Below are 16,505 nucleotides of genomic sequence, written 5' to 3'. Positions count from 1 at the left end.
CAGGTAAATATAACAACTCAGGTTTTCTACATAAATTTTCATGGCATCATCAGCTACTTATAGCTAAGTTTATGACTACAATGAACCATGACATATTTTAAAGCCAAGGGCACTCAAGACAACGATTTCTGGCTGGCCACAAGTGGCACTCCAGTACAACTGTCCCAGACTGCAGTAAATGAGGAACACAAAGCACTGTTCCTTTTATGACATGCATCTGACCGAGGCTCAAAAAATTAGGTCGCTATGCCTATCATCCTTCTAGGAAAGACTGAAGATTGCAGAGAGAATAAGGAAACTTATCCATGTAGAGAATACAATTATTTTTAATCCTGGAAAAAAAAAATCCCTGTTTTAAGACTTTGACTTTAATGCCCTTTTAGATTTTACATCCATACAATACATGCATCACCCTTGCATCATGTAAGGAGGGCAAAACACAGCTTAGAACAGAGTAAGAAGCAATTTCTGATCAACAGCTGTGTCAGGAGTCCTTATGAGTAGATGCAGTTATGCTGTGAGAACTGTTCTTCCTCAGTCTGAGCTACATTATGCTAAATTAACACTGTGCGGGTGGAAAAGTACTCCCCACTCCCCACTGTAAGGTAGATTCCAGTTAGAAGGCTGAAGATTAACATATTGCATTATCATAGCAATATGCACTTTGTATCCCTTAAACCAATAAGGACCTTTTCAGAGCTTTCAGACATCTTGGATACATTTGCGGTTTGTAATTCCACTCTGCAGAACTAACTTCTCATTTAACAAAATCACCTGAACTGGTTAAGCTGAGATCTTGGAAAACTCTAAAACTTCAAAAGTAAGCCTACAAGATCAAACGTAAAAATTATTTTATCTAAAAAGTTTTGTAATACATTTTCAAGTAAGTACTTTTCCAAGGCCAGATAAATTCCGAAAGGAAAAAAAAAAGCTCTTTAGAGTTCCTCCAAGATTTACTTGAAGACAGACCTGGATTTCTATAGTTTTGAAATAAAGAGTCACATTTTTGTACCCAAATGCAGGGACCTGCACTGTGACCCAGGACAACTGAACTAGCAATGCATCCTCTTGCCCCATACCTCTCACATTCAGTTAAGGAAAGCACCGTGTGCCCCTCTGAGTACGGTCTGCTTACTGACCTGCAGCAAACAGATCTCTAACTGTACCGCTCCCCATGTATCATCAGTACCATCTCCCAAATCCAAAGAAAGAGTGTATTAATTTGCTTACCAAAAACAATCCAGATCTGTAAATAAAATAAAGGTTTTGGAAGAGGTGTTAGATGCATTACCTTTGGGTTTTTCCCTTCTTTGGCCAATAAAGCACGTAATCTCTCTTGTGAAGGTGGTGCAACAAATATTATGTATGGCTTCAAGTCAGAATTCCGTAGTGTCTTCAATGACTGCAGAAAAAGGATTAATTATTGAACAGCTAACCAATTTCTGCACAATTGACCATAACGCTATTATTACTACCACTCAGAGTTTAGTCACCATGGGCTATAAAATTGGTATTACAACTTTTTTTTTTTTTAAAAAAAACTTTATGGAACCCAAACATTTACTTTTGTTCAAGACTAACTTCAACTGAAGGAACATCTTTCAGTAGGAAAAAGCAAAAAGTCACCTAAATTGAAGCAAGTTTCCTTACAATGCTAGGGAATGGTATAAGCTTTTAATTGAGAGAAGAACCTTTAAATACCAATCAAGAAAATTTCAGTTTATCCTTTCCTGTTTTGAAGATTAAAATACAGGACACTAAATACACTACATCCTTAGCATACCTTTTGCAGGCTACATGTGTATCAAGAGACAGAAAATAAAAAGAACCTGACTGTAGTTTAAGTTTTCCAAAAGCTTCCTTCTGTCTGTCTTGGGACAAGCTACTATCTCTGAGATAGATTTTGCAACCACAGAATTAGACCAAGTCAATTTTCAAAGTATCAAAAATTTTCAACTTATTACGTGCTTTGTGATACCCATGAGCGATTCTAGCAAAGCATCGCAGTCCCAACTGATGATGGCTTACTCTAGCATCCGTACTACCAGACTTTATTGACATGTTTAAGTTCTAGGGAATCTCTTACACCACTTGAAACAACAGCAGACCACATGTATATAGTATGTCATAGCAGATCAGCTGTGTTCCGTGACTTTGCCTCCTACATTTGCCTAAATTTCAAAGTTGAGGTCTGCATGCATAGTTTGTCTCTTCTTTCTCTATAATCAAAAGGTCATAATTAAAGAGCTGTTCAATTTGGTTGTTTTGATGTACTTTAACCCTGCCTCCTATAGGACTGCATAAACACATTCCCCAAATGCTGTTTCCAAATATAATCACAAACAACTTTGTCTTCAAAAACCTCAGAGCTCCCAGAGTAATTGCAACAGTTAGAGACAAATCTTATCTTAGTTAATTTTTCAATTGAGATATTTGGTGAGAAATATCTAGAAACCAAGGTCCCTTTTAACTTCAGCACAGGTACAGAAGATGTTATGAATGTAACCTTCTTGTTCCTTGTTTGAAAATATACACAGCACACTAAATAGAGTTAACTAAACATCACTGAAAAAAACTTGGAATAAACATGGAAATAGACCTTGAACAGACTAAGGCTACACAAACCTACTATAGCTTTTAGATTTTCATAGTAGCTTCTAGAATTAAAGCACAACAGACAACAGCTTTTGCTATACCTGGGTATGAAGATTTAAAAGGCATATCTTGCCAGAGTTGATTACTTGCCGCACTGAGTCTATGCTGGTACCATAGAGGTTCTTTTCAAATTCCCCATATTCAATAAACTTCCCTGCAGCTATGTCATTCTCAAATGCTTGTCGGGAAATGAAATGGTAATCTCTGCCAGCTACTTCAGTCTCCCGCCTGCTCCGAGTGGTATCTACAACAAAAGTAACAAAAAATAAACTGAGACAGTTATATACCTGTAGAACTGAAGGGGAGAAATCAATATTTCTGTTAGAAGAAGTATTACTATCAAGCAAAGAAGGCATTTGAAACATCCAAGAAATACAGGTATTTTATTTTATGTAATAAATATCCCTGGAGAGATTAAACTGTCAAAGGCTGAACATACATTTAGATGTCTTCTTATATTCATCTAGGAAATAAACAGTCAATTATGTAAGGCATCATTTCACCTGTGTGGCAGCATTCTGGACATGGAAAGAACTGTTGGTTGTTTATAACACATTATAATGTTAAGCTGTTTATAAACCTAATTTCAGGTACAGAAGACATTAAAGATAAAAAATTCAGTAGAATATAAGTAGCTTGGAAAGACACTGAGGACACCTAAATTTAAAATTAAGCAGGATGGCTAGTTCAAAAGTTCTTTAAAAAAGAAACTGGCGCATCTGTCAAACTTCCGTAACTCATTCCAACTTTATCCAAACTGAAATATATGCATGTGTCATAGTGTTATAGAAGCATTACATTGAGACATTGGATTTGCATTGACTTTCCAAAGCCACTTTTTGCCACACATGACATAACTTGTCCTTTATTCAAGAGCTGACTCAAAAACCCCAAACTCCTAATTACAATTCTTATCACAAGATTTGACTATAGACAGCGTTTAGAATAAGCAATCATATCTGCCCATCAAACTTACGGGGAACTGCAGAGGCAAAGCGGTCCACTTCATTATTCATAAGTCTCTGCCGCAATTCATTTTGACCACAGTTCTGAGGACCGATCAAAACAATAGGCCGTTTCCTATTTGCTGGTTGATGATACAGTGACATTTCCTCATAGGTCAAAATTTCTTCGTTATCATAATCTTGACAGAAAAACAAAACAAAAGTGACAGCATTTAATTATCTCTTATTGCTAGTTGCATGTAGCACCTGTCATGCCGTACAAAATTTCAGGAAGCTCCCCTATAAAACCCGGAAGATTATGACTGGTCCAGTAAACCAAGTCATTCTTTTTCCCCTTCTGGGGAAAGAAAGGGTGTTTCCACTTCCTAATGACATAAGCAGTCATATAAACTAAGTAAACAGCTTTCTTGCTGAGGAACAAGTTTCTGGTACAAGAATAACACTATGCCCAACAACAAAAATCATCATCCCAATCCCAAAGTACTTTTATAAAAATATAGTATAAGTAGCCTACACAACTCACTCTGGACAAAGTTTCCATTTACTAAACTTCACTATACATAGTGACATATTACAAAACCATAATAAAGTGGCTCACCATTGTAAGATTATGAGTGCTTCCATGCCTAAAAAGCTGTTTTATCTCATCTTTTCTAAAGACACTAAATGACTCTACTAATCCCACCACCTCTTTTGTATCTTTCACTAAATGCTATTACAAACCATATTACTGCTACCACACAGAACACCATCAGGCAGTATTTCTAACTGCCTGGATTTAAGCATTCTTTTTACAAGGCTATTTGTAGAATCTTCTATAGTTGCTTTTAAATGCACGCTGTATAAAAGAGGTTACTTACCATCATTTTTATTTGCATTGTATAAAACCTTTTTCCGTTTCTTTTTGTTTTTCTTTGCACACCAGAGTTTTCCTAACCAAAATAAAATCATCACAATCACACACCCATGCAGTAAAAAGCTTCCCATCCCACCCACTATCCGGATCTGCAGTTTTGAAAACACAATGTTTTTCGATTCATTACAACAGTAGGGCATATGAAGCAAATGCTGCATAGCAAGGACTTCAACTGAGACTTGGTAAATACAATTATTTAAGAAAAGAGGCATTCCAAATTCTTCCACGTTAACCTAATTACATTGCCCATAATTATGATAAAATAATGAGATTTGTATCACTAAATTTAGGCTTTCATTTACATCAAGTATTTCAAAGAATCACTACTTCTGTATTATAAAAAGGAGAATTTTCTGTAACTCTACACTGACAAGGTTCCAGGTAATAGTAATTAGCACCTCTATTACTTAGATTTCCCCCCCCCCCTTGGAAAGCATGTGTCTAACCTGATTTTTCTGGCTCCTTGTCTTCTTCTATAGTTTGCTTCATTGCTTCTCTTTGTTGCTGAAAACTTTTTCCTTAAAGCATTTAAAAAAGATAAAAGCAGTTAACATTTGAAAAACATTTCCATGTATAGCTGTGTGTATATATTTCCATACATTCTTCTAATGACTTCCTCATTTTACTTTTTCCTAAGCTTTTATATCCCTGACGCTTCTAGTGAAGTATGTCATATAAAAGAGAAACCCAATGGGGAAATTATGCTTTTCACAGATGTAAAATTATCTTACCCTAACAGAATGAATCTTAAAAAGAAAAAAAGTCAAGCTGAATCAAAATCAAGACCACAATTAATCTGCATGGAACATGTACATTATAAACACCCTTTAAAACCGACAGCATTTGGAAGTGATTCTCCTCATATTTATGCAAATGTGTCTGTTGTCTTGATGGCATTACCCATTTCAGGTGACTTTTACAGTAAAATTTCAGGGGTTTTTTTTGAGCATGTTTTGTAGCATTCATGAGGTGCTTTTTTAATAAGCATTATTTTTAAAGCCCATGTTTGCTGTCAAGCTACATACCTAGTATTATCATCAAATGCATTTGTGTATTTTCTCAGAATTTTCATATAGCTTGTCTATCACTTCCTTCAGGAATGCAACAATGCTATGTTAGTAGCGAGTGGGAACTAAGGAACGAGCTGATTTCCCTCCCACAGCGTCCAAAATTTCTCTGGATTTTAGATAGGATTGACCCTTTCAAAAGAATTCCCAGAGACTTATGGAGGTTAAAGTTGCTGAGAAACCCATTTATTGCTGCCAAAACACATGCATCAAGGAAGAGGTGCAGAGCACTTGTACAATTCTGGATAGTTTTGCCTGAGAATTGAAAAAACAGGAAAGACTACATTTCCCCACTATGATGATATAGTTTTCTAATTTTTGTTGTTGTTGTTGTGTGTGTTCTATTTATACTAGTTGTTGTTTTTTTTTTTGAATTTCAGCTTGAAAAACATTAGGCTATATTTAAAATCAGTGTTCCTGTCATCTCACTAAAACATCATAAAATAACAGGGCTATCCAATGGAATTTGAAAAGTTTTTTGTTCACTGTTTAACAGATCAGCACATCTGTAATGGACTAGCAGCACATATAATTTTTGTATTGAAATATGATGACTTCAATTTCTGAAACCTCAATTATTCAAAGGCCTCCGGCAGTTAGAAAAGAAGCATAACTGTTGCAAGTAACTGAAGCTCTTTGCTAAGTGAAAACATTTATTTTTCAAGCTTGAAATAATGAGAAACCTAACAGCTGCTCTCATCTCCAGAGTTAATGAGCAGGTTGAAGTCTAAGTTTTCTGCTGTAGCCAGCAGAGGGAACTCTGCATCCACAGAGTCCCCAGGGTGAAAGAATAAGGAAAGATGAACTGCAGTGGAAGTGGTGGTTTTACTCTATGTTTAACATCTATACACAGAGATACTTCTAAAAGGTCAATCTTTTAAATATTACATAACCAACAGTGGGCTCTGCTGCAAAAAGTTCAAAGTCACAGATGTTTAAGGAAGTGGATATTTTAGGGTATATGAGTCTTTGAAAACCAGAATATTGTCCCCTACAGCTATGGGAACAGCCTGTCAAGGCTTTTCTAGAGCTTAATTTACCAGGAATAAGGCCTGCCAGTGGTTGGTTATCTTCATCTCCATCTCTGTAAGCCTGCCACCAGTTTGGATCTTCTTGGCTGATCACATGGAGTATATCTCCTTTTTGAAAAGACAGGCCTAACTCTCGGCAGGGGACGTAAGGGTCATCAGAAGGATCATAGTCAAAATGTGCTTTCACATGTATCTGTGGAAGATCAAATGTAAAAACAAGAAAAATCTGTGACTTCTGAAAAGTTACATCCCCATTTTCTGTGATTGCAGTGGAGGCCTGATATATAAAAACTCCAAAATCCTTTAGAATGGACATTTTATCTGGTGCATATACGAGATACTGGAATGGAATCTATGTTAGCAATGGAAAAGACAGCTGTGATAGTTTAGAGATGAAAGCGTGAACTTAAATCTTGTTAATTCTAAAGTCTACAAAACTTCTTCGCCACGTTAGGGGTAAAAAAAAATGAACTACCAATTTATGGCCTTTGCACTCTAAAAGAATCACAGATATTCCGACTTGTTTTTAAATAACAAACACAGAGATTAAAAACCATTTTCTGTGTTTTAGATGAAGTTTTACTTTAAAAATACTTTACTTTGCCACCAAAGTGGTTTTTTTGGCTTTGATAGAAACCCATGCCTTCTTTCTTCCAACTGTTGAAGCTATCTTAAGAAAAGTATGTCAGAGAAAAAGATATTGAGCAAAGTTCCCAGTATACTATTTGTTTCTCCCAAAAGATACTTGCAAATTACAGTAAAAATTACAAAATTAGAGTATCCAATTGATACAGAGAGAAACTAAGAACTTCCAAATAGAATTTCAGAAGCATAAGTGGTGCCACTTTTATAATTTCTTACTATTTTAAAAACAGAGTTAAAAATACACTGTATGCTTCAGCTTATCACTGTCAATTTTCAATAGTTAATTCAGGCGTTAGTCTGGTAATGATTAAACAATTAAAACAACTGTGGTTTTTTTTTTCCTACAATGTAAATGACCTACAGAACAACTTTCTTAGGACTACTGGAAAAACAGGGTATGTATCAAGGTCAAGAACTTACGTAAAACTACTTACAACTGTCTCCTTCGCAGGAGGTGGCTTGCTCTGTTGACTGGGAATCAATACGAAGGTCAGAGTGCCATGCATGTCAGCCTGAGATGAAAAATAGATTCTTAACATACAGTATGAAAATCTGCCTTAAGATTTAAGAATTTTAATAAATAGCAGTTTAGGAAATGTTTCAAAAATTCAAAAAACAGCAGTTCCTGAAAGCACATCATTTATCTCTGATTTTAAAAATACAGTACAGATAAAGATGCAGTGACTAAGCAACAGACTAGAAAGCCAATTCAGATTTAAAAAGCCTGGAGTTCCAGTTCATGCATAAAATATTTTTATTTGAAATGGAACACCTGTAACACTCAGACTTGAGAGAAATGGATTACCAAGAATTATATTCTCTTGTTCTATTTGAAAACATTATCTAAGCTGTCAGGAAAAAAATATGTAGAAGATGATCCTAAGATTGCTTAAATGGAACAGCATTTTCAAATCTAAACATTACCACTACGCTTTTATGTTGTTAAAATTACCAAAGGATACAGAACACTTTTTAAAAATTTAATTAGCACACTCAACTCCTGCTTCTGTAAAGTATCTAATATTGATATAGCCAGTATCTACAAAGAAAGTAGAATTTAATACATCCTGTCTTTAAAGAACTCTTAGTAGTTTGCATACTGTTGTTCTCAGAGTGATTTTGCACAAGTAATGAACATCCAGATAAAATGCAAGTGCCAACCCCTGAAGAGGTCTATGTGTCTCACTTTCTATACATCATTCCATGAACCACAATGATTGACGTTCATAAAACTAAAGTGTATACATATATCACAAAATATTCAGACCTAGGGCTTAAATAAAGTAAACATAACTGAGCATAACATGATTAGGCTTCAGGAAAGGGAAATCCACCATTTTTAGTCAGTATGCACAGCTTGAGGAATGTGCAGAATTTCCCAGCGATAGCATGAATAGTCTTTACTGAAGTCATGCACCAGTTCATTACCATTTTAGTTGCAAGGGGTGAGGCAAGAATTAGAAGGAAAGTAATTTCCTTCTCCTGTGCTTGTTATGTATAACTTGGGGAACGAAGCTTTTTGAAACTTCAACTTTGCATTACAAAATAAAAAAGACAACAAATAATTATAAAGCTTAAAAATTAGTTTCTTAAACTAAGATTTTATTTTTTTAACCAATTGCTCTTACGTTTTATGGCTTTAAGTTTTATTCTGGAACTCTCATTTGCAGGACCTGTTCAAGTGCAGAACAAGATCTCTGCAGAGAACTGAACTGCCAGAGTTGAATTATCTGTTAAGCACATTCAAAACATTGTCCAATCTCGGATCTGGATCAATAGCAGATGACACGGAAGAGCATGAGAGCAGTATTGGACAAAAGGAAATACGTATAATTCCCAGTTGTTAGCATCCTACCTTGCAGGTCCTTAGAGAGAATGTTTCTACATTTACTAGATTCTGATGGATTTTCTGCCTATTTTGCATTGCAGCTTTTGAACTGATGTATAGCTTTGTCATGAATGTTAAATGCGTAACAAACAGAAAAATACCTATCTTGGTAAACCACTAGACAAAGTTTTTATCAGGAGGAAAGGAGTAAGAAGTCTGGTCATGTGAAAGTCCCATGTGAAACAATTTGTGGTTGGTTAAGCCTGGCCAGTAAGTATGAGCCCCCCTCCGCCAACTGCTTACTCCCTCCCCTCCCCAAGGCACACTGGGGAGAGAATCAGGAGACTAAAATCAAGAAAAACCTCTTGGGTTGAGATAAGAACAGTTTAATAAGTGAATGTTAAAAAAAGTGATGCAGAGGTAATCACTCACTGCCCATTTTTTTTGCTGAGCATGACATTACATAGTATGAAATACCATTCTGGTCAATTCAGGACATCTGTCCCAACTGTGTCTCCTCCCAACCTCTTGCTCATCCCAAGCATACTCATGAGTGGGGACAGAGTAGGCAAGCACTATTCAGCAACAGCTGAAACATTGGTGTTACAGTCTAAACCCACAACACCATACATCTGCTATGAAGATGAACTCCATCTCAGCCTGACACGACCACAGTCATGCAGGCACATATATTAATTGTGGACTAAGCCAGAGATGAAGATGGAAAAAATCATGGCTTTTCATACGTAAGCAAAGTTCTTAGACGTCATTAAAAGCAAGTCTAAAGATGACAGCTTGACTCACATTTGACTCTTTTCACATCTTTCACATTCATTTTTGCATTTGACTGCCATCATAGTCAGTAATATCACACATACCATGAGAAAGAAAGCTTGAAATAGCCTTTTACATGTGAACACTAGCCACCAGAATGAAAATACCTCTAATATTAAATATGAAAATGCAAATGACAAGCAGACCCAACAGGCTTCAGTCTTATGAGTACTTTTTGCTCAAGAAGTGAAAACAAGAAAACAGTAAGTGTCCAACTCACCAGTAAATCAAAAACTTCATTAACATCTTTTCCACGAATCTCAATGCCATTAATCTCCAAAACTTCATCCCCTTCATGTAACAGCCCACTCTTCTCTGCAGCACCTCCTTTGACTATTCGACTGATGATGACAGAATCCATTTCATTACGAACAGTAGCACCCTGTGTAGTAGTAACAAATTCTGTATTTATTAAAAATATGAAACTCAAAGCCATCTATTGTATGTATTTCAAGCCAGTGGAAGAACATTTTAGACTGAAAGAGAATGCAATTAACAGCTTGGATGCATATAACCAATGCTTGAGTTTAGAAAAAAAACATTCATTTCTTTAAGTGGCACTGATTAAAGAACTGAACTGCTCTACAGCATAAGATTCATAATCATTTTAAAAGCTTTCCTAGGGAAACCAAACACTTATTTGAAAGATACAACACAGAAGATGAGGTTTGCCTAAAAAATGCATCAAAAACAACCTTCCATAGCTGGCTCAAGGATATTAGCTCTCCTGAAACAAAGCCTGGGATAGTGACTTCTGTCAAAGTCGAAATTCAGGTTGACAGAAGCTGTCTAGACTCTAAATTGTAACATGTCTACCGCTATAACAAAATGCACATGAGTTTATCATCTGTGACCATTTCTCATTAAGGTGGGTGGTGAATGATGAGAGTTAGAAGCTAAACATAACTTCCACATCCCAGTTTTCAAACTTTCATAGCAATTTGTGAAGGACATAAAAGCTTACCTGCTTTACATGTAATTGAGTGAGTACCAACACTTACCAATGGAATATCTCGCGCTTTCTCAATACGAACTATTTTAACCGTCTCCCCTCCATATGTGCCAACATTCTCATAAATTTTTTCATCTGTCACAGCCTCTGGTTGCATTTCTTGTTCTGCAACCTTATCATGAGCCAGTAGAAGTGCCTAGTGTTAAAGAAAACTATTTGTTAGAGAAAATTTCACATTTTGTATGTATACAAAATAGCAAAAAATCATCAAAATTACACAATTTGAAAAGTCTTTGTAATTACAGAATATCGCAAACTGACTAAAGTAATGAAAGATTTAACACAGCTATGTAGTGCCTACTGCTATACACTTGGCAAAATGTTCCTTTTAATCTGGAAAACACTACAATGACTATTTCGAACACAACGTTGTGACTATACTTATGGCATCTCCTTCCTAAAAAAAACCCAGACATTGGTGCTGATGCTCAAACCAGCATCAGGAAATACATCCTACAGATTAGACGCCCCATTTTGTCTTACCTGCATGTGAGGGGCATTCAGCAAAGCATTAAGCTCCTGCCCATCCTTGTGGTGACTGGGTTTCAAAACACTCTGTACCTAAAAAGAAATCAAGTAGTAAAGCTCTTACTCTACCCAGTGATTTATCAATCCTCCCTCCTCTAACTCAAGCAAAAAAAATAGTTGCAATTATTTGTTTTACTACAAGTAAAATATGTGCACATAATTGTTACACTGACTCACTAAGCCTAGTCTGTTACACGTTAGAAAAACATGACGAGACCACAGGACTACTCCAGCATGTCTTGCTTCGGTAATTATCTATTAAATGTAAGCTGGTATCCAGTACATGACACAGATTTGTCAATAGAAACTAACAATGAGCTCAGCTACCACAGAAGACGTACACAAAAAAAGTTAAATTCCAGAAAGGAACCTAATAGTACAATCAGCCACCATGAATTCTACTATGTGAATATGCTAGGTCTTTTAAAATGGACTAATTTCTCACTAACGTGACTACACTTCCTTTTCCTTAAAAGCAGATGGTTTATTTCTGCCCAATATTTTGAGTAGCAGCAAGACCGAAGATTCCAAAACAGGTTTTATTCCAAAACAGGTTTTGCAACACTTACCGGAGCCCCTGCCTCAGAAAGCGTAAGAGTCAAAACTTAAAATACCAATAAATCCCAATAAACCAGGTTTCTTGAGTGATTTTTGCCAGGGAAATAACATAATGCACATTAACACAAGGACTGTTTTTGCTCAAGCAGCTTTTGTTGCCAAAAAAGGTTCGCATTCTCATTCAGTTCAAGAGGCCTTGCCATCATTTCTGGCAAGGAATCCCTCCCTGTATGCTTCAAGAGAAAGCCAAGCGCAGGGACATTCCCTGTATCTGAAGGCAAGGCTGAAGAAGATACTTTCCATAGCCATTATCTTCAGGCTTTTAGTCTGCATCAAAAACACGCCAGTCCAGAAGCACTAACAAATCTGGAGGCATCAAGAGCAGATTACAAATATCATAACAGCAGCTTTCTGTGAGGTGGAAAACATTTTTTTCCCCAAGAGCTTTTTACTCTTAAGAATGAAAAAAAGTAATATAATTCAGAAAACACAATTTACAAAGTGAAAATAACTAAACTTTTTTTGAACTAACAATGTCTAAAGAGCCTTTGTTCTGTGAGCAATTACCTGCAGAAATGCTAACAACTCTCGTGGATGCTACCAGATAATGGAACTGAAAACAGTGAAGATAACTTTCAAAGTCTAGCAAAAGCAACTAAATGAATCATTCCATGGAGCAAGATCTTCGCATTGCCAACAAAACACCACCATCTGGAACAAGTTCCTCAGCTTAGCAATAAACCTGGCACAGCCTCCAGCAGCTTTCCTTCTGACATCTCTAGAATACACCTTATGGTAAACAAACCTAGTATAACTTAGAAAAGTCAAACAAGAAGTCAGACTTCTTGTCTTTTTTTTTTTGCGGCCCCTCCCCCACCCCCCCCCCCCCTTTTTTTTTTTTTTTGGAAAAAAACCCTACAACTAGTCTCTTCAAAATTCTAGAGAAAAGAAAGAATTCAGCTGCATATAGACCTGACCTCAATTATATCTCTGCAGCTGCCAGGAAGCTTAGTCTGAATTTTGGGATGTCATATATTTCACTAATGGAATCAGAAACTTTTCCTCTCTGTTGAAAGAAGAGACTCTTTTACACAAGACAATTTCTCAGAGATTTATTTAAGGTCTTTAACATTCAATGGTCTTTCATCTCGTCTTCGAAAAGCTAGAAGAAGTTTTAAAGCCTTACTTATCCAATCTTTGAGGTTTTTTTTTTGTTTGTTTTTAAAAACTAGAAAAACCCTTTCAGAAAGAAATTTAAGTCCTGCAAGCAAGACAACATTCTGAATGTGTGGCCAGATGCCAGAGGAAAAGATGTACTACATATGTCTGTAATATGACATTTCTCAAAAGTGAATTTGTAAGTCTTCGTGAATTTGTACAAGAAATAAAATATTTTGTGTAAGAGCTACCAAAAATATACATTATTTAGGGTAACATTTTCCTCGTTGCAACATGATGCACAGATGAAATGTCCTTGAAATAAGGGCAAACAAACAATTACAGTAAGGCATTTATATGTTTAGCTCGCCCCTCCTGTTATCTTCCTACTGCAGTTTTCCAGACAAAACCAGAAAAAGCAGGATTTTTATGAACAAAATGCCAGGAAGAGCATCTCCCATCCGTCTTTATTTTGACATGCCTTGCAACTTAGCCCAACCAACTGAACTTTTGCTTTGAATAATTACATTATTCAAATACTCCAATAGCTCCTCCTTCCTTACCTCCCCCCTTTTCTAATAGAAAGATAAATTTATTATGTAATAATTTAATGTCAACGTTGAAGCACTAGGAAATTTTCAGTCAGATATGTACAACACTTACTACACCAGTATTGCTTTGTTATTCATGATAAAAATAATCCCATGTTTTATCAGATGAAGAAGTATGAATCTGTGCTGACTTTCTAGAAGTGACCCTACAGATAGCATAAGCAATCCATTAAACACATGGCAATAACAGTATTTTCTTAACTTCTTAACTATTCGGTCTTGTTTTTATTGTTAATTACTTTAACTTTAGCTCAAGCAGCCCTAAAAAAGAAAAAAGCTATTAAAGTGGTTTCATTACAAAAGCCGCAATTTGGAGGCACACTGGAGTGATACTGACCATTTAGAATATAACCACACCTGCAAAACCATGTCGCAGTTACCTCTAACATGCAGGACTGTCAGCAGCTATGTATGTACCATCCATACACTAATGCATTAATACCAAAAGTTACAAGCTTTCAGTGCATCCTCTGAGAAGTACTGATCTATTTTAATTAGCTACACTTGCTGAAGTGAATAGTATTAAGTATTTAAAAATATAGCTTATATAAATCGACTCTATTAAGTATATTTAATAGCAAGAACGCCTTCAAGGTATCTGATATGCGGTGTTACAAGCCACAAATTACACACTCTCTTGAATGCCAAATCAAATATTCTTACAAGGTCAAGATTCAAATCATATTCCCATAATCCTTGCCCCCATTTTGGTCAAGTTTAAATGGATTAAAAATCAATTTAATTACACTTGATATTTAATGGCTGTTTTTAAGAGACAGACTACACATTTACAGAGATTAGCTCTCTAAAATAAATTCCTTAAGCCTAAATGCTCCATTCCACCTTTTAAATTCAATAAAAGTTTCTTGAAAATAAAGAGTAAAGAAAAATCTTGAGTTGTTCGTGCCTGATTACCAGAATCAGTTAGAAAACTTAAGTAGAAGTATACTAGTAACTTCAAGAATTCCCTACAGAAGATGAGAAAACAAAAGTGCACCATTCCCCTCTAATGTATTGCTAATGGTTAACAAAAAAACTGAAAGCTAAAAAGTTTTCACAACATGTTCACACACATTGTTTTATAAAAGCAAATAATCATTTAAAGAGTAAATGAAAACAGATTTTTGAATCAAAGTTCAGTGTGGCAAATGAAAATGTCCCCCAAACTCCACCTTTGGAAATTTGTTTAATATGAATCTTTACCTTTTTTTCTTTTAAGGGAGGAAGAAAATTTCTGTTGCAATATGAAGTTGTGTTGCGAACTTTTTGTGTTAGGGCTGCAGATGCATGAACTCTAGAACAGGTTCTCTTCCACACCATAAAGCCTCCAACAAAATAGACGTTTGTAGCTTTAAACTGGGACATGCGCTACAAAACTGTTTCAGGGTTGTGTACTGTCACTGATGACCTGTACACTAAAATATGCACATTAACATAATGTTATGCATGTATATGCTATTTTTCTTTCTTGTAATGTCTTGTATTGTCAGATGTTATCAGTATCTTGTTGTTCAGGCTTTTGCAAGTGTCTTGAAAAACGCCCTGAAGTAGGCAAAGCTCTAGAAAGATGAAAACTGCTTTCCGGGGGAGCTTCCCATGCTTGTGTTTAGGGGTAAAGGCACAAACAAGCCACACTACAAGCAAAAAACTGGGCACGCAAGCCAGAGACTTTGACTTTGATTGGGATGGGAGGTGGAGAATAACCTTTTCTGAAGCAGAAATAATCTTCCTTGTTAACAGAGACCTTCACAGGCCATAAAAGAGGCCTTTCCAAAAGGAGTAAGAGATCTGAAAAATGAGTCTGTCTCTTCTGTTCAGACAAGACTAGAAAATACAGAATAATGCGAATGGAGGCCTTAAGGTCTTCCTCTTGAGACACTTTTGTTAGTCACAGAAATATTTGTCCTGAATTTCCAGCTTAATCACTTCAGGATCCTACTTAACATATTGCAAAATATAAGTCACTTAAATATGCAAGAAGCTGAATCTAAATTACATCAGAAAATGGGAACAGACATATGCAATATATTGCCTCTTCAGGAATTTCAAGGCTGGAGCAAGACAGGGATGGGAGATGAAATATCAAAATGAGAGCAGGAATATGTTTGCCTTTCATGTAATATTCTTCTGGGTGATGACAGAATTCATTGGATTAAATATTTTCTTTATGCTTAAATTTCTTTTTGTATTACTGCTAAGACAGAGTTGGCTTTGCACTATCTTCTGATCTTAGGATTTATGAAACTACCTGAAAAAACAGAGGAATGTGTTAAGAAAGTGAGGGATAGAGAAGATAGCAGGGAAGAATATGAAAGTTTGAAAACAGACCTATAGTTTTCCTACACTAATAAAGCTTTGCTAGTCAACAGAAGATCGTGGCTTGCAAGAGTAATTTAGAGTTGGAAAGCATATACTCTTCTTGGAAACATCCATTAAGCACCTTCATATCCACTGGGGGGTGGCAATGGGATGATGACCCAACCAGATTTCCTAAGAGATAAATCTGTAACTTCATATATATAAGTGGAGATTCAAAAACTGACGTGCATCTGAGTAAAAACACAAACTAGGTCTGGATAAAGTGTGTGTTTGGGGAAGTAGTTTACAAATGGAAGTTAACTTAAAAGGTTCCTTCAGGTTCGCAGACACTGAAGAAGCCTAGTGAGCATCTTGTAGCAGCCTAGAGGCAGACTAATA

At 36.0% G+C, this 16,505-nt stretch overlaps 1 protein-coding gene across 1 annotated transcript in view; it reads right to left on the bottom strand.

The window, feature by feature from the left end:
- The window catches only part of PALS1 (protein associated with LIN7 1, MAGUK p55 family member), a 51,221-nt gene that overhangs the window by 3,117 nt on the left and 31,599 nt on the right, over positions 1–16,505 (bottom strand). The window contains exons 4-13 of the mRNA XM_080595372.1: positions 11,437–11,514; positions 10,943–11,089; positions 10,162–10,323; positions 7,714–7,791; positions 6,644–6,827; positions 4,983–5,054; positions 4,481–4,552; positions 3,632–3,799; positions 2,697–2,899; positions 1,292–1,402 (exon numbers count right to left, since the gene is read on the bottom strand). Coding sequence (XP_080451498.1) covers positions 1,292–1,402; positions 2,697–2,899; positions 3,632–3,799; positions 4,481–4,552; positions 4,983–5,054; positions 6,644–6,827; positions 7,714–7,791; positions 10,162–10,323; positions 10,943–11,089; positions 11,437–11,514 — 1,275 coding nt within the window. The remainder of the gene's footprint in view (positions 1–1,291; positions 1,403–2,696; positions 2,900–3,631; positions 3,800–4,480; positions 4,553–4,982; positions 5,055–6,643; positions 6,828–7,713; positions 7,792–10,161; positions 10,324–10,942; positions 11,090–11,436; positions 11,515–16,505) is intronic.

This window comes from Anser brachyrhynchus (assembly GCF_964034855.1).
Source record: "Anser brachyrhynchus genome assembly, chromosome: 5".
Lineage (NCBI taxonomy): Eukaryota > Metazoa > Chordata > Aves > Anseriformes > Anatidae > Anser > Anser brachyrhynchus.
The sequence above is the reverse complement of the archived record's forward strand: the minus strand, read 5'-3'. Positions and strand labels throughout refer to the sequence as shown.